Source organism: Salmo salar, chromosome 19 (genome assembly GCF_965601325.2).
Source record: "Salmo salar chromosome 19, fSalSal1, whole genome shotgun sequence".
Taxonomy (NCBI): Eukaryota; Metazoa; Chordata; class Actinopteri; order Salmoniformes; family Salmonidae; genus Salmo; species Salmo salar.
In genome coordinates, this window is record NC_138309.1 from 31,362,188 (window position 1) to 31,380,021 (window position 17,834).

General features: G+C 40.6%; 1 protein-coding gene across 4 annotated transcripts in view; it reads left to right on the forward strand.

Moving 5' to 3' along the window:
* The window catches only part of LOC106578669 (nuclear receptor-binding protein 2), a 58,830-nt gene extending 41,320 nt beyond the window's left edge, over positions 1 to 17,510 (forward strand). For 3 of the 4 annotated variants that reach the window (XM_014157739.3, XM_082965694.1, XM_082965695.1), the window contains exons 4-17: positions 825 to 914; positions 3,142 to 3,182; positions 3,391 to 3,485; positions 3,750 to 3,773; positions 3,878 to 3,964; positions 4,117 to 4,172; positions 8,488 to 8,583; positions 9,082 to 9,214; positions 11,758 to 11,911; positions 12,079 to 12,214; positions 12,340 to 12,393; positions 12,587 to 12,650; positions 13,508 to 13,563; positions 13,664 to 17,510. In XM_014157739.3, the coding sequence (XP_014013214.2) occupies positions 825 to 914; positions 3,142 to 3,182; positions 3,391 to 3,485; positions 3,750 to 3,773; positions 3,878 to 3,964; positions 4,117 to 4,172; positions 8,488 to 8,583; positions 9,082 to 9,214; positions 11,758 to 11,911; positions 12,079 to 12,214; positions 12,340 to 12,393; positions 12,587 to 12,650; positions 13,508 to 13,563; positions 13,664 to 13,744 (1,167 nt within the window). In that variant the 3' untranslated portion in view covers positions 13,745 to 17,510. The remainder of the gene's footprint in view (positions 1 to 824; positions 915 to 3,141; positions 3,183 to 3,390; positions 3,486 to 3,749; positions 3,774 to 3,877; positions 3,965 to 4,116; positions 4,173 to 8,487; positions 8,584 to 9,081; positions 9,215 to 11,757; positions 11,912 to 12,078; positions 12,215 to 12,339; positions 12,394 to 12,586; positions 12,651 to 13,507; positions 13,564 to 13,663) is intronic. The other variant, XM_045702205.2, reaches the window with a different exon arrangement.
* The last annotated feature ends 324 nt before the right edge of the window (positions 17,511 to 17,834 follow it).

Sequence of the window (17,834 nt, forward strand, 5' to 3'; positions counted from 1 at the left end):
GAAGTAGTTGTTTCCCTTGCTCTGCAAGGGCCGCGGCTTTTGTGGAGCTATGGGTAACGATGCTTCTTGGGAGGTGGTTGTTGATGTGTGCAGAGGGTCCCTGGTTCGAGCCCAGGTAGGGGCGAGGAGAGGGACGGAAGCTATACTGTTACACTGGGGACAATAAAAGGCCACTCTAAAATGTACAGTTTTGTCATACAACACAGTTTTGATGGAGTGTTCAATTGACATGCTGACTGCAGGAATATCCACCAGAGCTGTTGCCAGAGAATTTTATGTTAATTTCTCTACCATAAGCCGCCTCCAATGTCGTTTTTAGTGAACTTGGCAGTACGTCCAACCGGCCTCACAACCACAGACCACGTGTGACCACGCCAGCCCAGGACCTCCACATCCGGCTCCTTCATCGGCGGGATCATCTGAGGATGGGAAGGGGGTGTTGAAGAGCATTTCTGCCTGTAATAAAGCCCTTTTGTGGGGAAAAACGAATTCTGATTGGCTGGGCCTGGCTCCCCAGTGGGTGGGCATGGCTTCCAAGTGGGTGGGCCTATGCCCTCCCAAGTCCACCCATGGCTGCGCCCCTACCCAGTTATGTAAAATCCATAGATTAGGGCCTAATGAATTTATTTAAATTGACTGATTTCCTTCTAAATTGACTGATTTCCTTCTAACTCAGTAAAATCTTTGAAATTGTTGCATGTTGCGTTTATATTTTTTTTCATAATAGATCATTCTCACTCACTCTCAGGAAATGTTTCTCTCCCTTCATCTCTTGGTTTGGTCGGCAGACTGATAGTATCTCTTTCTACTAATCTGTTGGACAGGTCATCTTTATCACAGAGTACATGTCCTCAGGAAGCCTAAAGCAGTTTCTCAAGAAAACCAAGAAAAACCACAAGACCATGAATGTCAAGGTCAGTGTCTCTCCCATAGGGGAAATACCCTCTGACATCCGTGACACTAGTCAGTTAATGACATACTTGTTGATTCCCACAGTACCATGAGTTGGGTTGTGTTCAGTAGGGAGAAACCTCCCTGTTTCAAATGTTATACCTGAACTGTCCAATAAGAACACAGATTTACTTTCTCCGTTTGAAAACGTTTTTCTACCTTGTGCCCTACTGAGCACGTCTCTGACGATTATACTTTGGTAGTTCCCTTTGTCGGTCAGCTCCATATGGAAAAAGTGGTATTCAAGTTAGGACCAAATAAATACTTTACTCCAACTTTACTGTCCCAGGAGGACACGCTCATCCTTCTGGACATTGTTTGTTAAAGTTTGGGAACTAGTTTTGTGAAGTTTCCTTTCAATTTGTTAGTTATTCTTCTGCCTGTTTTGCCTCCCTAACTGGTTGTAATCAGGGTTGGTTAGGTTACTTTTTAAATGTAGTCTATTACATTTACTAGTTACCTATCCAACATTTTTATCAGTAACGCAACTTTTGGATTACCTTAAAGCAGTAACGTAATCTGATTAGTTTCCATGACTTTTGGATTACTTTCCTCTTAAAAGGCATTAGAAGAAGACCAAAAGGATCCATCAAACGCATTTGGTGTCATCATCATAGTGGTCTCTGACTTGTGGTTAAACTCGCTCAGGTGTAACAAACTTAAACTTGCGCCTATTTTCAATGCTGAATTGAATATCATTGAGAAAACAAAGGTGTCAATGTATTTTTTTCTACCAACCATTCTTTCTAAAGATATAATCATCAAATTTTTCAAAAGTGTCTAATCTGATTACTAGTAACGTAACAGATTTACCGTTTTTTGGGAATCAGATTACATGTAACTCCCCAACCCTGGTTTTAAGTAAAATGACTGGCACGAATGAGTCGACATAGTCTGTTAAGCCGGGTCACAACCTTGCCCACAGTCATGCGGTTTCACCATGTCTTTGAATGATACTCACAAGTGTTGTCTTGTATGTCTCGACTGAGTGCATGCTCAGGCTGCCCTGGATCGAACCAGCTTTTGCGACCGCTGTCTCCTGCTGCGTACAAGCTCTCCCGAGAGCCGTGTAGCCTTGCTTAGAAAGCTTGCTGGGACTGAAGTTGACTTTCCTCTCCAGGGTGGTCATCTGAAGATCCTCTCCTACAAGACCGTACTGCTCGTGGCTTTGGCCTCGGCTTAACACGTTGGAGATCTCCATGCGTTATCCGTTCACCCCACCCCGCCCTTGACAACTCAAAGGTGACGTTGCGTCCTTATGCAGCCTTCACCCCTAAGGTCATGACTATGTCCTACAGGTCTCTAGCTTTTGAACTTTTTCCATTTCTGCCTCCTCCGTTTGCTTCTGAGGAGCAATGAAAGTTACATGCCCTATGGCCGGTAATGGCGTTACGCAGGTATATTGAGCGGACCAGGGGTGTCAGTTTGTGCGACCAACTATTAGTTTTGGTAATCCGGCTTGTGGTAGAGTGCTTTCTAAGCAGCGTCTCTCCCACTGGATTGTGGAGGCTATTGCTCTGGCATATGACAGCAAAAGGCAAGAATGACCTACACCAGGGGTCTGGTGGCATCTTGGGTGTTGTTTAAAGGGTTGCCTGTAGGAGATATTTGTGCTGTGGTGAGTTGGGCATCACCACGCACTTTTGTGAGGTTTTATCGCTTGATGTCACTGCCCCCAGTGTAGCCCATATCATGCTTTCAACTGGGGCATGAGAAGGTCATTAGGCAGGGCAAATTGCAGATAGGCTGATTGCACAATACCCAAGTACCACAGGTTTTCCTGTCGGGTTGGAATTCTGGGTAGGCTATTTCATTTGGTGTCCACTTGGGCGTGATTTCATATCCCCATAACCATGTTGTACCAAGCTGACCGACTGAAATGGAATGTTCCATTATGACTATAACTACTGTTCCCTGAAAGAGGGAAACAAGGTACAACACCTGTTCGGCCCCATGCTGCCTAGTTCTGGGCTCAGTGAAGTGGGGTACTGAATTGAAAGGATGAATCCTTGTCAGGCGCGATTCTAATGTTATTCAGTAGAGGGTGCTAGCGAGCCAACTCCCCATAGCTGTGTTGTACCTCGTTTCCCTCCTTCAGGAAACAGTATTTGCAGTCATAATTGTATGTTTACTGTTCCCGCATACCGTATTCCACTATTTAAGTGTCTGCTGTTCACTCTGTCATTCCAGGCTTGGAAGAGATGGTGTACCCAAATTCTCTCTGCCCTCAGGTAAGACCAATAACTTTCTCTTTCTCTCATCCCCTCGATTTATATCCAATGGCAGTCTGAACTATTAATCTAGGACTGGGGTCTTTAACTCTTGTTCCAGTCCAGCACTAACATATCTGATTTTACTAATCATGTTCCAGCAGCTCTCCAGGGCCAAAGTGTTCAGTCAAGTGAATGGATCTTCAATTGCCATCTTATTTACCCCCAGTTACCTGCACTCCTGTGAGCCGCCCATCATCCATGGCAACCTGACCTGTGACACCATCTTCATCCAACACAACGGCCTCATCAAGATTGGCTCAGGTCTTAGACTGCAGACTTTCTACCTAATCCTAACCTAAATATAACCTATACCTAACCCTGTGGTAACATGCATTAGGAACAGTTCAATTGTGACTTGAGAGCTTCATCTGAATAAATGGTAGCAGTAACAGTTAGCATTGCATGCTAGCAAACCCCTATACTGTACATTGTGTGTACTACAATTGCCCAAATATGTATTATCATTGTTCTTCTATCTATGCAACTGAAGTTAATACTGGACACCCTGCTCTTTTCTATCCACAGTATGGCACCGGTTGTTTGTGAATGGTAAGAACCATATAAGTGTGCCGCACATCTAATTATCAGTGAACGTCACAATATTCTGTGTGGTCTGGGTTTGATTTTTCTAGCTGTCTGTCTTGTCCTCCCAGTGTTTCCGGAGGCCAGTGTTCATGGTAAAGTCCGTGCACACCGAGACGAGCAGAGGAACCTGCACTTCTTCTCTCCTGAATACGGCTGTGAGCGTTTTACTGAGCCTTCCTCGATTCTGTCTGGTCTTCATACTTTTATTGGTTGCCAGTTTCACTACGGAAATTCCCACCATGCTGTGACTAGGCAGTTAATATCATACATATTAGAATAAACGTTCTCTCTCTCTCTCTGTGTCTAGCGGCTGAGGATGACTATGCCATTGACATCTTCTCCTTTGGGATTTGTGCTCTAGAGGTGAGCACCCAGCTGCAATAGTTTATAAATGTATTATAAACCTTACTCTCCGTCCTTACGGACGATAAGAAAAGTATTTCATTCTAATCAATGAATTTTGTCTTTTAGGACAGTGAAGCACTGCTAGCAAATCTGAGCTTTGTGTATATAAAACAGTTGTATTAAGTTATTGAAATGTGTAGGCCTGTGACAATCCGTGCCACAGAAAAGATTAACATCAGGAAATGGAGTTTGCTCTTCATTTTTTTTTATTGTTCTCTTAAAGTTTTTCTTATGTAGGCTTACACAGGAAAAAGGATACATTACAGTGGTAAGGTAATAGGGCCTATAGCATTGTGAATTCCACAACAGTAGCACAAACATCACCTATCAAGCATTCATGATCAAAACAGTGGCTTCTGATACCCAAGTGCCTGCCATGAACAGGCACACAAACATAACACCAAAATGTTGCTACAGACCTTCTTTACAGCACATCTTTATAAACAATTGATCATTAGAAAACTCTTTTGCAATTGTTAGCACAGCTGAAAACTGTTGTTCTGATTAAAGAAGCAATAAAACTGACCTTCTTTAGACTAGTTGAGTATCTGGAGCATCAGCATTTGTGGGTTCGATTACAGGCTCAGAATGGCCAGGAACAAAGAACTTCCTTCTGAAACTTGTCAGTCTATTCTTATTCTGAGAAATGAAGGCTATTCCATGCGAGAAATTGCCCAAAAACTGAAGATCTCGAACAACGCTGTGTACTACTCCCTTCACAGAACAGCGTGAACTGACTAACTAGAATAGAAAGAGGAGTGGGAGGCCCCGGTGCACAACTGAGCAAGAGGACTAGTACATTAGTGTCTAGTTTGAGAAACAGACGCCTCACATGTCCTCAACTGGCAGCTTCATTAAATAGTACCCGCAAAACACCAGTCTCAACTTCAACAGTGAAGAGGTGACTCCAGGATGCTGGCCTCCTAGGCAGAGTTCCTCTGTCCAGGGTCTGTTCTTTTGCCCATCTTAATCTTTTCTTTTTATTGGCCAGTCTGAGATATGGCTTTTTCTTTGCAACTCAAAGTCTACACTGTATTTCTGATCAATTTGATCATTGTTTTAAATGGACAAAAAAAATGTGCTTTTCTTTCAAAAACAAGGCCATTTCTAAGTGACACCAAACTTTTGAACGGTAGTGTATGTAGGCTAAATGTAGCCAAATTCTTTCGGGTAAATGTCATGATCTGTGATCAATTTAGAATAGGTTAGTTTAATAGCCTACTGTTGCATGATTATTGTTTATATACACTGAGCGGCTGGACCCACGCTTTTATAGGCTTTGCCTTGGGAGCAAAATGGCATTGCCATGACGCCATAGTTATTTCTTATTTTTTTTTAAATGTAAATCTTTGTCAAACTCAATAAAGCCTAATATAAATAGTCACCCGGGGCTTTATTTAATGGTCATTTGGAATGTCAAGTCAATTAGCATTTTGGATAAATAATACAAAACACTGCGGAATATTAAGTGGCCAGTACCATGTAACTGGATGATGTGCTTCTTTTATGAAAATCTGTGCAAAATTGTAGGAGTAGACCCTGCTTCAGTGTATTATAATATAGATGTGTTGCATTGTCCTCTTTGTAGACCTTCAAGTTGTGTTCCTAAGCACAGTACACACATGTCCTCTCTCTGCCTAATATTTCAGACACTGTGTATAGCAGAACACACCGCACAGACCATACAAATACACCCATGTCCATCAGTGGTATGTATTCATGAATGCCAAGGGAAGCCAGTTTGGATTGGGCTTCAGACCAATCACATCACATTAGAAGCTGTCGTTATCCTCCGGTAGCTAGCTAGCTAAAATTGTTCCTTTCCTAAATTCACCATGGATGGAGATAGGGATTTGGACTTGTGGTTTTACTTAATTCTCTGTACTGGCCAATGATTATAATGGTGATTCTGATCCAACCATTAATTCATACGTTGTGCCCCTGGCCTGAGAGGATGTAAGTTCAACATGTAGCTAGATGTAGAAACGTTAGGCTAATGTTAACTAGCTTGCCTGGCACATCATTGCGCATGAAAGGGAAGTTAGGCTAGCGAGCAAGTATTTTAGCTAGGTGGCCTAGGACAACAAAAACACAAAGCTTGTATCACAGAGTCATAGACCGTTTAGGCAACATGAAAGAGGGTGGTATTGGCATTTCTCTGCAAGTAGAGTCACACACACATAAATCATTACCATGGATAGCCACATCATATAGCTTATGTTGATTGGACTAAATCGTTTTTGGTATCTTTTAGTTGACACTATTAGGTGATTAGATGATGTTGAAATGGTGCTGGAATAGTGGAAGCAGCGCCTGTTCTTTGCAACTTGGTAACTCGCCTTGGTTATAAAGCAATAGTTGTTTTGTAGTCTGAAAATGTCAGAACATTTTACTTGCTTGACCTTGCTGTATGTCATATAACTGTTTGTTACATGCAATATATTTTTACGCATTCACCGGACAGATGTTGCTCTCTGGTTTTATGATGAAACAAAGGTGTGGTTGAATTTATTCTGCCATTGTGTCTTCTTATTGTCTCGGCCTTAGGCCTAAATATCACAGTGTCAAGGCATATGAACTAGCAAACAATGCAATTACAGTTGGAAGTTTACATACACTTATGGTAGAGTCATTAAAACTAGTTTTTCAACCACTCCACAAATGTCTTATTAATAAACTATAGTTTTGGCAAGTCGGTTAGGACATCTACTTTGTGCATGACACGTAATTTCTCCAACAAATGTTTACAGTTGTATCACAATTCCAGTGGGTCAGAGGTTTACATACACTCAGTTGACTGTGCCTTTAAATAGCTTGGAAAATTCCAGAAAATGTCATGGCTTTAGAAGCTCCTGATAGGCTAATTGACATAATTTGAGTCAATTGGAGGCCTACCTTCAAACTCAGTGCCTCTTTGCTTGACATCATGGGAAAATCAAAAGAAATCAGCCAAGACCTTTTTTTGCTGACCTCCACAAGTCGGGTTCATCCTTGGGAGCAATTTCCAAGCGCCTGAAGGTACCACGTTCATCTGTACAAACAATAGTAGGCAAGTATAAATACCATTCGGACCACGCAGCCGTCATACCGCTCAGGAAGGAGACGCGTTCTGTCTCCTAGAGATGAACGCACTTTGGTGCGAAAAGTGCAAATCAATCCTAGAACAACAACAAAGGACCTTGTGAAGATGGAGAAAACAGGTACAAAAGTATCTATATCCACAGTAAAACGAGTCATATATCGACATAACCTGAAAGGCCGCTCAGCAAGGAAAAAAACGCCATAAAAAGCCAGACTACAGTTGCAAACTGCACATGGGGACAAAGCTCGTACTTTTGGAGAAATGTCCTCTGATCTGATGAAACACAAATAGAACTGTTTGGTCATAATGACCATCGTTATGTTTGGAGGAAAAAGGGGGAGGCTTGCAAGCTGAAGAACACCATCCCAACCATGAAGCACAGGGGTGACAGCATCATGTTCTGGGGGTGCTTTGCTGCAGGAGAAACTGGTGCACTTCACAAAATAGATGGCATCATGAGGATGGGAAATTATGTGGATATATTGAAGCAACATCTCAACACATCAGTCAGGAAGTTAAAGCTTGGTCGCAAATGGGTCTTCCAAATGGACAATGACCCCAAGTATACTTCCAAAGTTGTGGCAAAATGGCTTAAGGACAACGAAGTCAAGGTATTGGAGTGGCCATCACAAAGCCCTGACCTCAATCCTATAGAAAATGTGTGGGCAGAACTGAAAAGGGGTGTGCAAGCAAGCAAGGAGGCCTACAAACCTGGCTCCGTTACACCAGCTCTGTCAGGAGGAATGGGCCAAAATTCACCCAACTTATTGTGGGAAGCTTGTGGAAGGCTACCCAAAACGTTTGACCCAAGTTAAACAATTTAAAAGACAATGCTACCAAATACTAATTGAGTGTATGTGAACTTCTGACGAACTGGGAATATGATGAAAAAAATTAAAGCTGAAATGAATCATTCTCTCTACTATTATTCTGACATTAAACATTCTTAAAATAAAGTGGTGATCCTAACTGACCTAAAACAGGGAATTTTTACTAGGATTAAATGTCAGGAATTGTGAAAAACTGAGTTTAAATGTATTTGGCTAAGGTGTTTGTAAACTTCCGACTTCAACTGTATCACAACACATAGGGGAAAAAAGTCATATTACAACCTGCCTTGGCTTCCCTGGTATATTTTACCCACGCACCGCTTCTGATGTCCATTCTTAACATAATCTAATTTATTTATAGATGGCTGTCCTGGAAATCCAGGCTAATGGGGATGCTGTTGTGTCCAAGGAGGCCATCACCAACGCAGGCCAGTCTTTGGAGGATCCCCTCATGAGAGTGAGTCTCACTCATGTTTCCTTTCATGGCCCAAATATAGCCTAGCAACACAGTGTGCAAATGCACAAAAACACAATCTTTCTCTGATTAAAACAAACACCTTGTCAATTGTATTTATTTAACTAGGTAAGTCAGTTAAGAACAAATTCTTATTTTACAATGACGGTCTACCAGGGAACTGCCTTGTTCAGGGGCAGAACGACAGATTTTTACCTTGTCAACTCGGGGATTCGATCCAGCAACCTTTCGGTTACTGCCCAACGCTCTACCCACTAGGCTACCTGCCGCTGTCAATAGGGACAGGAAGTTTCCTTGACTATGTGACCTGACCATTCCTGACAGAGTTTTTCCTTGTTTGGTCACATGGTCAGGAAAGAAAACCATCTGGTCAAGTTAAATCAAACTTCACATTTTAAATGGAATTTGACATACTTTACATTTATCAAACCCTAACCACTACACTACATAGCTTTAACTTGGCTCCACTCCCTCTTGTAGGAGTTCACCCAGTCATGTGTACGTCATGAAGCCAAGCAGCGGCCCACAGCCCACGACCTGCTATTCCACCGCGTGCTGTTTGAGGTCCACTCCCTCAAGCTTCTGGCTGCCCACTGCCTCATCAGCAACCAGTGTGAGTGTTTCCTCAGTCCTCACCTCTGGAGCCCCAAAGCACACAGCATGCAATATGTGGAATTGCCATTTGAGTGATTCCTCACGAAACCCAGACAAACAAATACCATGATTTTGGGGATGTTCACAACATTTCATCCATAGAATTGGAGGAAGGATTTAATATTTGTATCTAAAAGCATAATTGAAAAATAAAACCTTTTGAGCTGACAGCCGTTTTGCACTGTTTTGATATGGCTGTATTCAACAACCTACCAAGAAGGCAATATTTTGAATAATGTAGTAGTTTTTCACCCCTCAAAGCTATGGCCTTTCGCTTTCACTTGGAATGTTTTATTTATGTCAAAGAACAAAACACTTTTCAACTCATATGATCTAGTATATAATACAAGTATAATAAACCATATTCAAATATGATGATATCATAGTGAATTCATGACATACTTTATAATAGATATATAGTTAATCAGTTTTAGGAACATCTACCCAAATATTTCACCTTCTTTATTACTTTATCCAAAATATCATGACATTAGTGATAGTCAAAATTTGTGAACGTCTAAATCAACATTTTGACAATTTAAACAGCCGTGTCCACCCTATCGACAAGGGGAGATGCGCTGTGAAAAGGGCGCCTTTTCTTGGTTCTATTCATGTGTTTTGTGTCTGTCTCCGACAAACAAAGTTTGACTTCCACACAAAATGACTTCTTTACTTATTTTAGGTTTAAGGAAGTGTGTGGGTCTCAATCTATATCACACAGCTATGAAAGTTATACATTTAGAACCGCCTGCTCGATCGGACACTGTCAAATATGGCGTATTTATTACATTTTGGCCTTACACAGGCCTCCTTTGAGACGGTGTAATGTTTCATTTGTAAGCGCTACAAACCAAAATTGGTGTCAGATGAAGCTTTACTGCTTGTTCGAAAATGAGTAGTATTTTGATTTCAATCATTTTCCCACATTCATTTATGAATATTGAAAAATATGAATTAAAAAAACTAATGTTTTAATTTAATAATTGTTAACTATATTGTTGAACATAATATGCTCTACGGGCATATCAAAGTTCCAGGGTGGGACCTCTGCTAGTTTTAAAGTTATGACCCATTTTATACAGAGAAATTGGCATAGGTAATGTAACCAATCACAACCCTCCTTTTACTTGTATCATTGCACATCCTGCAAATTGCCAGTAGGGGGCGACCATTTTGAATCCATTTTCATATTCACTCTGTTGGTAATGCTTACAAGTTGGATCATAACTGTAAAAGTAGCAGAGATCCCACTCTGGAACTTTATTATCCATGCATAATCGCTTTACCTCTACCTACATGTAAACATTACCTCAATTACCTCGACTAACCTGTGCCCCCGCACATTGACTCTGTAGCTTCCCTGTGGCTCAGTTGGTAGAGCATGGTGTTTGCAACGCCAGCATGGTGTGTGCAACGCCAGGGTTGTGGGTTCGATTCCCACGGGGGGCCAGTACAAAAAAAAATAAAAAATTAAAATAAAAAAAAATGTAAATTATAAAATGTATGCATTCACTACTGTAAGTCGCTCTGGATAAGAGCGTCTGCTAAATGACTAAAATGTCAAATGTAAATGTACTGGTACCCCCTGTATATAGCCTCGCTAGTGTTATTTTGTTGCTCCTTAATTATTTGTAGATTTTTTTTATTTTAAATGTTTTACTTAAGTTTATTTTAGTAAATACTTGAACACTTTTTTTCTTAAAACAACATGGTTGGTTAAGGGCTTTAAGCAAGCATTTCACTGTAAGGTCTACACCTGTTGTATTCGGCGCATGTGACAAATAAAATTTGATATGCCCGTAGAGTATATTATGTTCAACAATATAGTGAAAAAAGATCAAAAATTGTTTTTTCAATATATTCATGTTTATTTTTCAATGTTCATAAATGAATTAAAGAAAACAATTATCGTAATCAAAATACTGCTCACATTACAGCGAAAGTGGTAAAGCTTTCATATGACACCAAATTTTGCTTTGTAGCACTTACAAATTAAACATTATGAAGTCTTAAAGAAGGCCTGGGTAAGGCCAAAATGTCAGAAATATGCCAATTTTTATGAATTATTTCTCAATTATGCTTTTAGATACAATTGTCAAATATATGTCAACATTCCTTCCTCCACAGGACCGTTCTTTGGATTAAATGTTGTGAAAATCCCCCAAATCATGGTCTTTTTTTAGTCTGGGTTTCATGAGGAATCACTTTTTTTTTGCCGGGGGAACCAGTCTGTTTGGCTAGCCTGGGTACCAGTCTGTTTGGTATGACAAGGAGTGGCATGATGACACAAACAGAGTGGTATCCAGGCTAGCCATTCCTGTGGGAGAGAGAAAAGGTTTCCACATTAATTTCCTTTTTGTCATGTGACAGCTGATAAATTATGTAGATTTTGTGGGACGTATATTTTGTTACAATGGAAGTGGAAACATTTTTCTATTTAATTTGCTAATAGACAACCTGGTATGGAATCCATGTAAAGCTCCCTTTCCCCTCTCTATCCAGACCTGCTCCCAGAGAACTGTGTGGAGGAGAAGACCAAGTCCTTTGATCCCAACGGTCTCATGGCGGAGATAAAACATGGCGACCGGCCTGGTGTGCAGCTCAAGTACTCCCATGTGTCCCCTTTGGAGCTGGACAAGTTCCTGGAGGACGTCAAGTAAGGGCTAATTCCACTCACCCATTGGGCTCAGGTCAAAAGTAGAACACTATATAGAGAATAAGGTGCAATTTAGGACGCAACCTGAGAGGACTGCCTTGTTCATTGTGAAGGGTATTATATATGCACCTATGGCTCCTGACTTCATTCTGAATCCCCCTCCTCAGGAATGGGATATACCCCCTCATGAACTTTGCGTTATCGCGGCCCCACCCTGTCCCCCGTGCCCTCTCCCTGTCCCATGAACAGGTGGAGTCGGTAAAGACCCCCACCCCTGAGCCCCAAGAGACAGAGAGCAGAAAGGTGAGGTCTGTGTGTGTATGTCTGTATGTCATTCTATTTGTTTATGTCTGTGTGAGAGAGACAGTGTTGCATGTTAAAGTACGCTTATCACTCTAATGCAATGTTGGTCTGATGGTGTGTTGCAGGTGATTCAGATGCACTGTAACTTGGAGTCAAATGAAGAAGGGACCAAAACTCATGTGAGTTTGATTATAATCTTCTTTTAAGTAATGGCGTCCACCTCACGGCAGCCTTTTGCAGTTACCATAACTGACACGACAAAACATCCCCCCCTACTTATTTTTTTTAATCCTTGGATCCCCACAACTAATTGCATTTGGGGGATAAGCATATTCTGGGTTAATGAAATGTATTCCTCTCTCCTCTCCTTAGCTCTCTCTGTTTCTTAAGATGGATGACAAGCTCCATCGACAACTCAGCTGTGACATCCTTCCAAGTGAGTTCTAATGGACACTTTCATATCTGTTAAGTTACATTTATTGCCACCCTTGATAAAGATGAGCAAAAAGTAAATAAATACGAATACTGGGCTCTATTGTATGCTCAAAAAAAAGTGAAAATTATAATACACAATTGCTCAGAGAAAGATTTTGTTTACACCCCTTTTTTCAATACCTCACCTTGCGATGATAATGGCACTGAGCCTTTTCCTCAAAGGTTTTATGAGATTGGAGAACACATTGGGAGGGATCTTAGATCAACCCTCCATACAGAATCTTTGCAGACCCTTGATATAATTAATTTGCAATTATGGACTGCCCTCTTCAATTCAAACCACAGGTTTTCAATGGGGTTCCAGTCTGGAGACTGAGATGGCCATTGCAAAATGTTGATTTTGTGGTCAATTAACCACTTCTTTGTGGATATTGATGTGTGCTTGGGGTTATTGTCTTGCTGGAAGATCCATTTGAGGCAACCAGGTTTTGGGCTACATTGTCCTGGTACTTGGTAAACTTCATAATGCCGTTGACCTTAATAAGGGCCCCAGGACCAGTGGAAGCAAAATAGCCCCATAACATCAAATATCCACCACCATATTTTAACAGTAGGTATGGGGTTATTTTCTGCTTATGCATCCTTATTTTGGATGCCAAACCCACCACTGGTGTGCTTGGCCAAATAACTAAATTTTTCATGTCATCTGATCATAGCACCGTTGCCAATACCATTTAGTAAACTCCAGGTCGTTTACATTTGTTGGATGACATGAAAATAGAGCTCTTTGGCCATGCACACCAATAGTGTATTGCATACTGTTGTATGAGGCTAAACTATTTTGAATGAATCTTTCAGATGACAGCTCCAAAGACCTTGCCAATGAACTTGTTCACTACGCTTTCATAAGTGAGGTAGGTATTATTTTTGCGTAATGTTATTGCAAATGGCCTTAATCATTATAATCGATATCCTGTAATGATCTAACTGCTAACCCTGTGTAACCCCATGCAGGAGGACTGTGAGAAGCTGGCAGGGTTCATTGAGGATGCACTCACCAGACACAAGGGCAAAGCCTCTGGAACCACACAGTGAGAAGGGTCCGTTATGAAAACTGGCTCACAGAGAGGGGCCTCATGCATTGACCACTCAAAGAGAAAGGGGCCAGAAGGCAGGATCCCTCAGCCAGGATCAGAGGGGTCGTGTCCAGTGAGGGTTTGAGGGATTGTGCCTGGTGATTGGTGGATCATCCCATAGAGGGCTAGGATAGGCCAGGATTGAGAGGGGCAGGAAGCATCTCTGGTTGGAGGACCCATAGACATCATGGCTACAGTGCATTCGGAAAGTATTTATTTTTTTACGTTACAGCCTTATTCTAAAATGGATTTTAAAAAAAACAATTTCCTCATCAACCTACACACAATACCCCATAATGACAAAGTGAAAACAGGTTTAAAGAAATATTTGCATAAAAAATATTTCTTTGTATTAAAAATAAAAAAACAGATACCTTATTTACGTAAGTATTCAGACCCTTTGCTATGAGACTCGAAATTGAGCTCCGGTGCATCCTGTTCCCATTTATCATCCTTGAGATGTTTCTACAACTTCATTAGAGTCCACCTGTGTTAAATTCAATTGATTGGACATGATTTGGAAAGGCACACACCTGTTTAGAAGATTCCACAGTTGACAGTGCATGTCAGAGCAAAAACCAAGCCATGAGGTCGAAGGAATTGTCCGTAGAGCTTCGAGACAGGATTGTGTCAAGGCACAGATCTGGGGAAGGATACCAAAATAAATTATGCAGCATTGAAGGTCCCCAAGAACACAGTGGCCTCCATCATTCTTAAATTGAAGAAGTTTGGTACCACAAAGACTCTTCCTAGAGCTGGCTACCCGGCCAAACTGTTCAATCGGGGGAGAAGGGCCTTGGTCAGGGAGGTGACCAAGAACCCGATGGTCACTTTGACAGAGCTCCAGAGTTCCTCTGTGGAGATGGGAGAACCTTCAGGATCGAGGTAAATATGAACGGAGCAAAGTACAGAGAGATCTTTGATGAAAACCTGCTCAGGACCTCAGACTGGGGTTAAGGTTCACCTTCCAACAGGACAACAACCCTAAGCACATAGCCAAGACAACGCAGGAGTGGCTTCTGGTAAGTCTCTGAATGTCCTTGAGTGGCCCAGCCAGAGCCCTGACGTGAACCCAATCGAACATCTCTGGAGAGACCTGAAAATAGCTGTGCAGCGACGCTCCCCATCCAATCTGACAGAGCTTGAGAGAATCTGCAGAATCTGCGTCATACCCAAGAAGACTCAAGGCTGTAATCGCTGCCAAAGGTGCTTCAGCAAAGTACTGAGGAAAGGGTCTGAATACTTATGTAAATGTTATTTCAGTTTTTTATTTTTCATACATTTGCAAAAGATTCTAAAAACCTATTTTTACTTTGTCATTATGGGGTATTGTGTGTAGATTGAGGGGAAAAAACGATAATACATTTTAGAATAAGGATGTAACATAATATTTGGGAAATAAAATCAAGGGGTCTGAATACTTCCCAAATGCACTATGTTCAGCTATCCCACAATGCAGTGGAAGATTGATAATTACCCCTGCCTAAAAGGGATGTAATGCCTTAATGTCTTCATGACTTTGTTCCTCCATAATGCCACTACTGTTACTGTACTGCCATTAGAGATATTTCCAATGATGGATGGACATAGTTAATTCGATACGAACCAATAAAACAGCTATGTTTTCATGTTAATTTACAGTACTTTAATTAATAGTTTATAACTCCAGAAATGTTAATTGCTTTTGGAAAATACTCTTAAAAAAAGAAAAAAATATATAAAATGACTCCCTAGTTTTATAAGCCCCAGCAATACCTACCATAGAAATGTCTAGTGAGAGTAACTTTGATGACAAAGATGAGAACCGTCCAACATGCACTGGTAATGCTAAACATGCTAACACTTAACTTATGTTTGCTTAGTTCTATGAACAGCATTGGCGTTGCACAGACCTCTTTTTCTGTTTAAGTTTTAATGGTGTATTATGGTCTTCAAACAAACTCGCAGTGCATTCTACCAATCCTTTACTAGCCTGAATGACTCTCCGTGCATTAGTAGTAATGAGATGATGCCTCTCTTTTAGTCTGTAGTGCTCTTAAGGGTTTTCCCTGTGAAAGTGTTCTGGAAGCCAAAGACTTGCATAGTGCCTGTGATGGCAACCTACCATGTACAAAACCCATAACACAGCAACATAAAGCAACTTCAGAATAAGATGAAAAACTCCTCCAGCCAGTCAACAATTCAGGCTATTGTGTTGTCAACAGAAGGATATACTTTTATTTTCTTTTATTCTGAAAAACAGATTGTGAATGTGAAGAGGGGCCACAGCAGAAATGTTTAAATCCATTCTAGAAAAGGAATTGCAGCTAAACAGATAGAATATGTGTACTTAATATAGTGAATATACTCCACTCCAATTGAGACATTTTCGAACAAAATATAAATGGAGGGTTTTCATAAATAGTTCAGAAGAAATAAAGCCCAGAATAAAAATAATTTGGGAGCAATTAATTGCTGGTTTACTGAATGATACAGATATTGTATCTTAATGTGATCATTCTGTTGTCGCTGAGAATTTTCCTGCACCGCAGGAAATTCAAATGAGACTTGTCATTTACAAAAATTCACTGAAACCCCGCAGTTATCTTTTTCTCTCGCTCGCTCAAATGCCAAAGCACCAGATTGAATGTCGCAGTAGTACCTTTATTCTAACGTACATCAACAACCGTTATTTTCTATAGCTTAATAACACAAGATGGATATTGGTCTCCACTACGACATACAAGTGTATTTGAAATATAGCCATAGGCTACACCTAAACTATAGCCAATCAAAACTCATTTCCCATTTGGATTTTTTATTAGCTTAATGAAATCCTGCTGCAGGATTATTTTACTCCTGTGACAAAACTGGTCAAATTAAGATATAACAACTACAGTACACAACACAAAAAAAGCATTATATACTTATGTACAGTAGGTTGAAGCTGAATTCTGTGTTAATAAATGTGCTATTTAGCCTTTATGTCCACCGATCCCTAACCTCGGTTAACCAAGTAGACTGTCCACAAGAGATTAACAGATCCCCAATGCCTTTTAAAGAAAGCGAGAGTCAAGAAATAAGGGATTTTGGTCTAAATGGATTTAGTAAATTATGGATGGCTTTAAAAAGTTGCCAGTTTTTAGGGAGGAGAAAAAAATAACTTTTCTTAATCAATCTTGAACAGTATATATTCTTCAGTATCTGCACCTGTTAACAACATTACATTTGTTTCTTATGCTATCTGTAAAGCTGTGGCCCCATTACAATTGCAGTCCTGTATAGATGTTGCATAATCTGCTCATTTCTCTTAAAATGTCCAGCCTTTTATCAGCTAGTCTCGAGGGAAACGTTTCTGGGAGAAGAGTTATCGGAAGAATATTGTGTAGATAACGGTGTTTACCTTGGACAGAAGTGTGAATGCTTAGAGTGGTGCTATTGTTGCTCTTATCTGGTCTCATAATCTGCAATGCATGTATTAATAATAGCTGAAACTGTTCAGACTTTGCTTTTCCAAGATTGCCTTAGTCATTGACTGACTCCAGGGGGGACCTGCTCAAGAAAAATGTATGCCCATTCATCCATCCATCAGTCTTTCTCTGTAGTGATCACTTTCTCCTCCATGTGGATTCTGTTGAATTAATGTAGGCTCTGTATTGTACTGGACGTGTTCTACTTATCCTTCTGTAAATTATTGTACTGCAATGAATGAAAATAAAAAAAAATGTTTTGTCACATCATGGTGAGACTGTTTGAAGATTATTATTGTTCTTTTAAATATATTATTGGTCTTGGGGTCCTGACAAACATTTCAACTTTAAGACACAGATAATTAACAATTTTTTCCCCCAAGTCAAGCTGTTAATTTCAGTTCAAGGGGCCTAACAGCAGACAGACAGTGACCAGGGGGAGGTCACACTAGTGAAAGAAGTTTTACTTAAAGGGTCAATCTGTGATTGCTACATCCATTTTTGTTTGAGAATATAACTTGCCTCATCAAATCAAAGTTTATTTGTCAAGTGCGCTGAATACAACAGGTTACAGTGAAATGCTTACTTACAGGCTCTAAC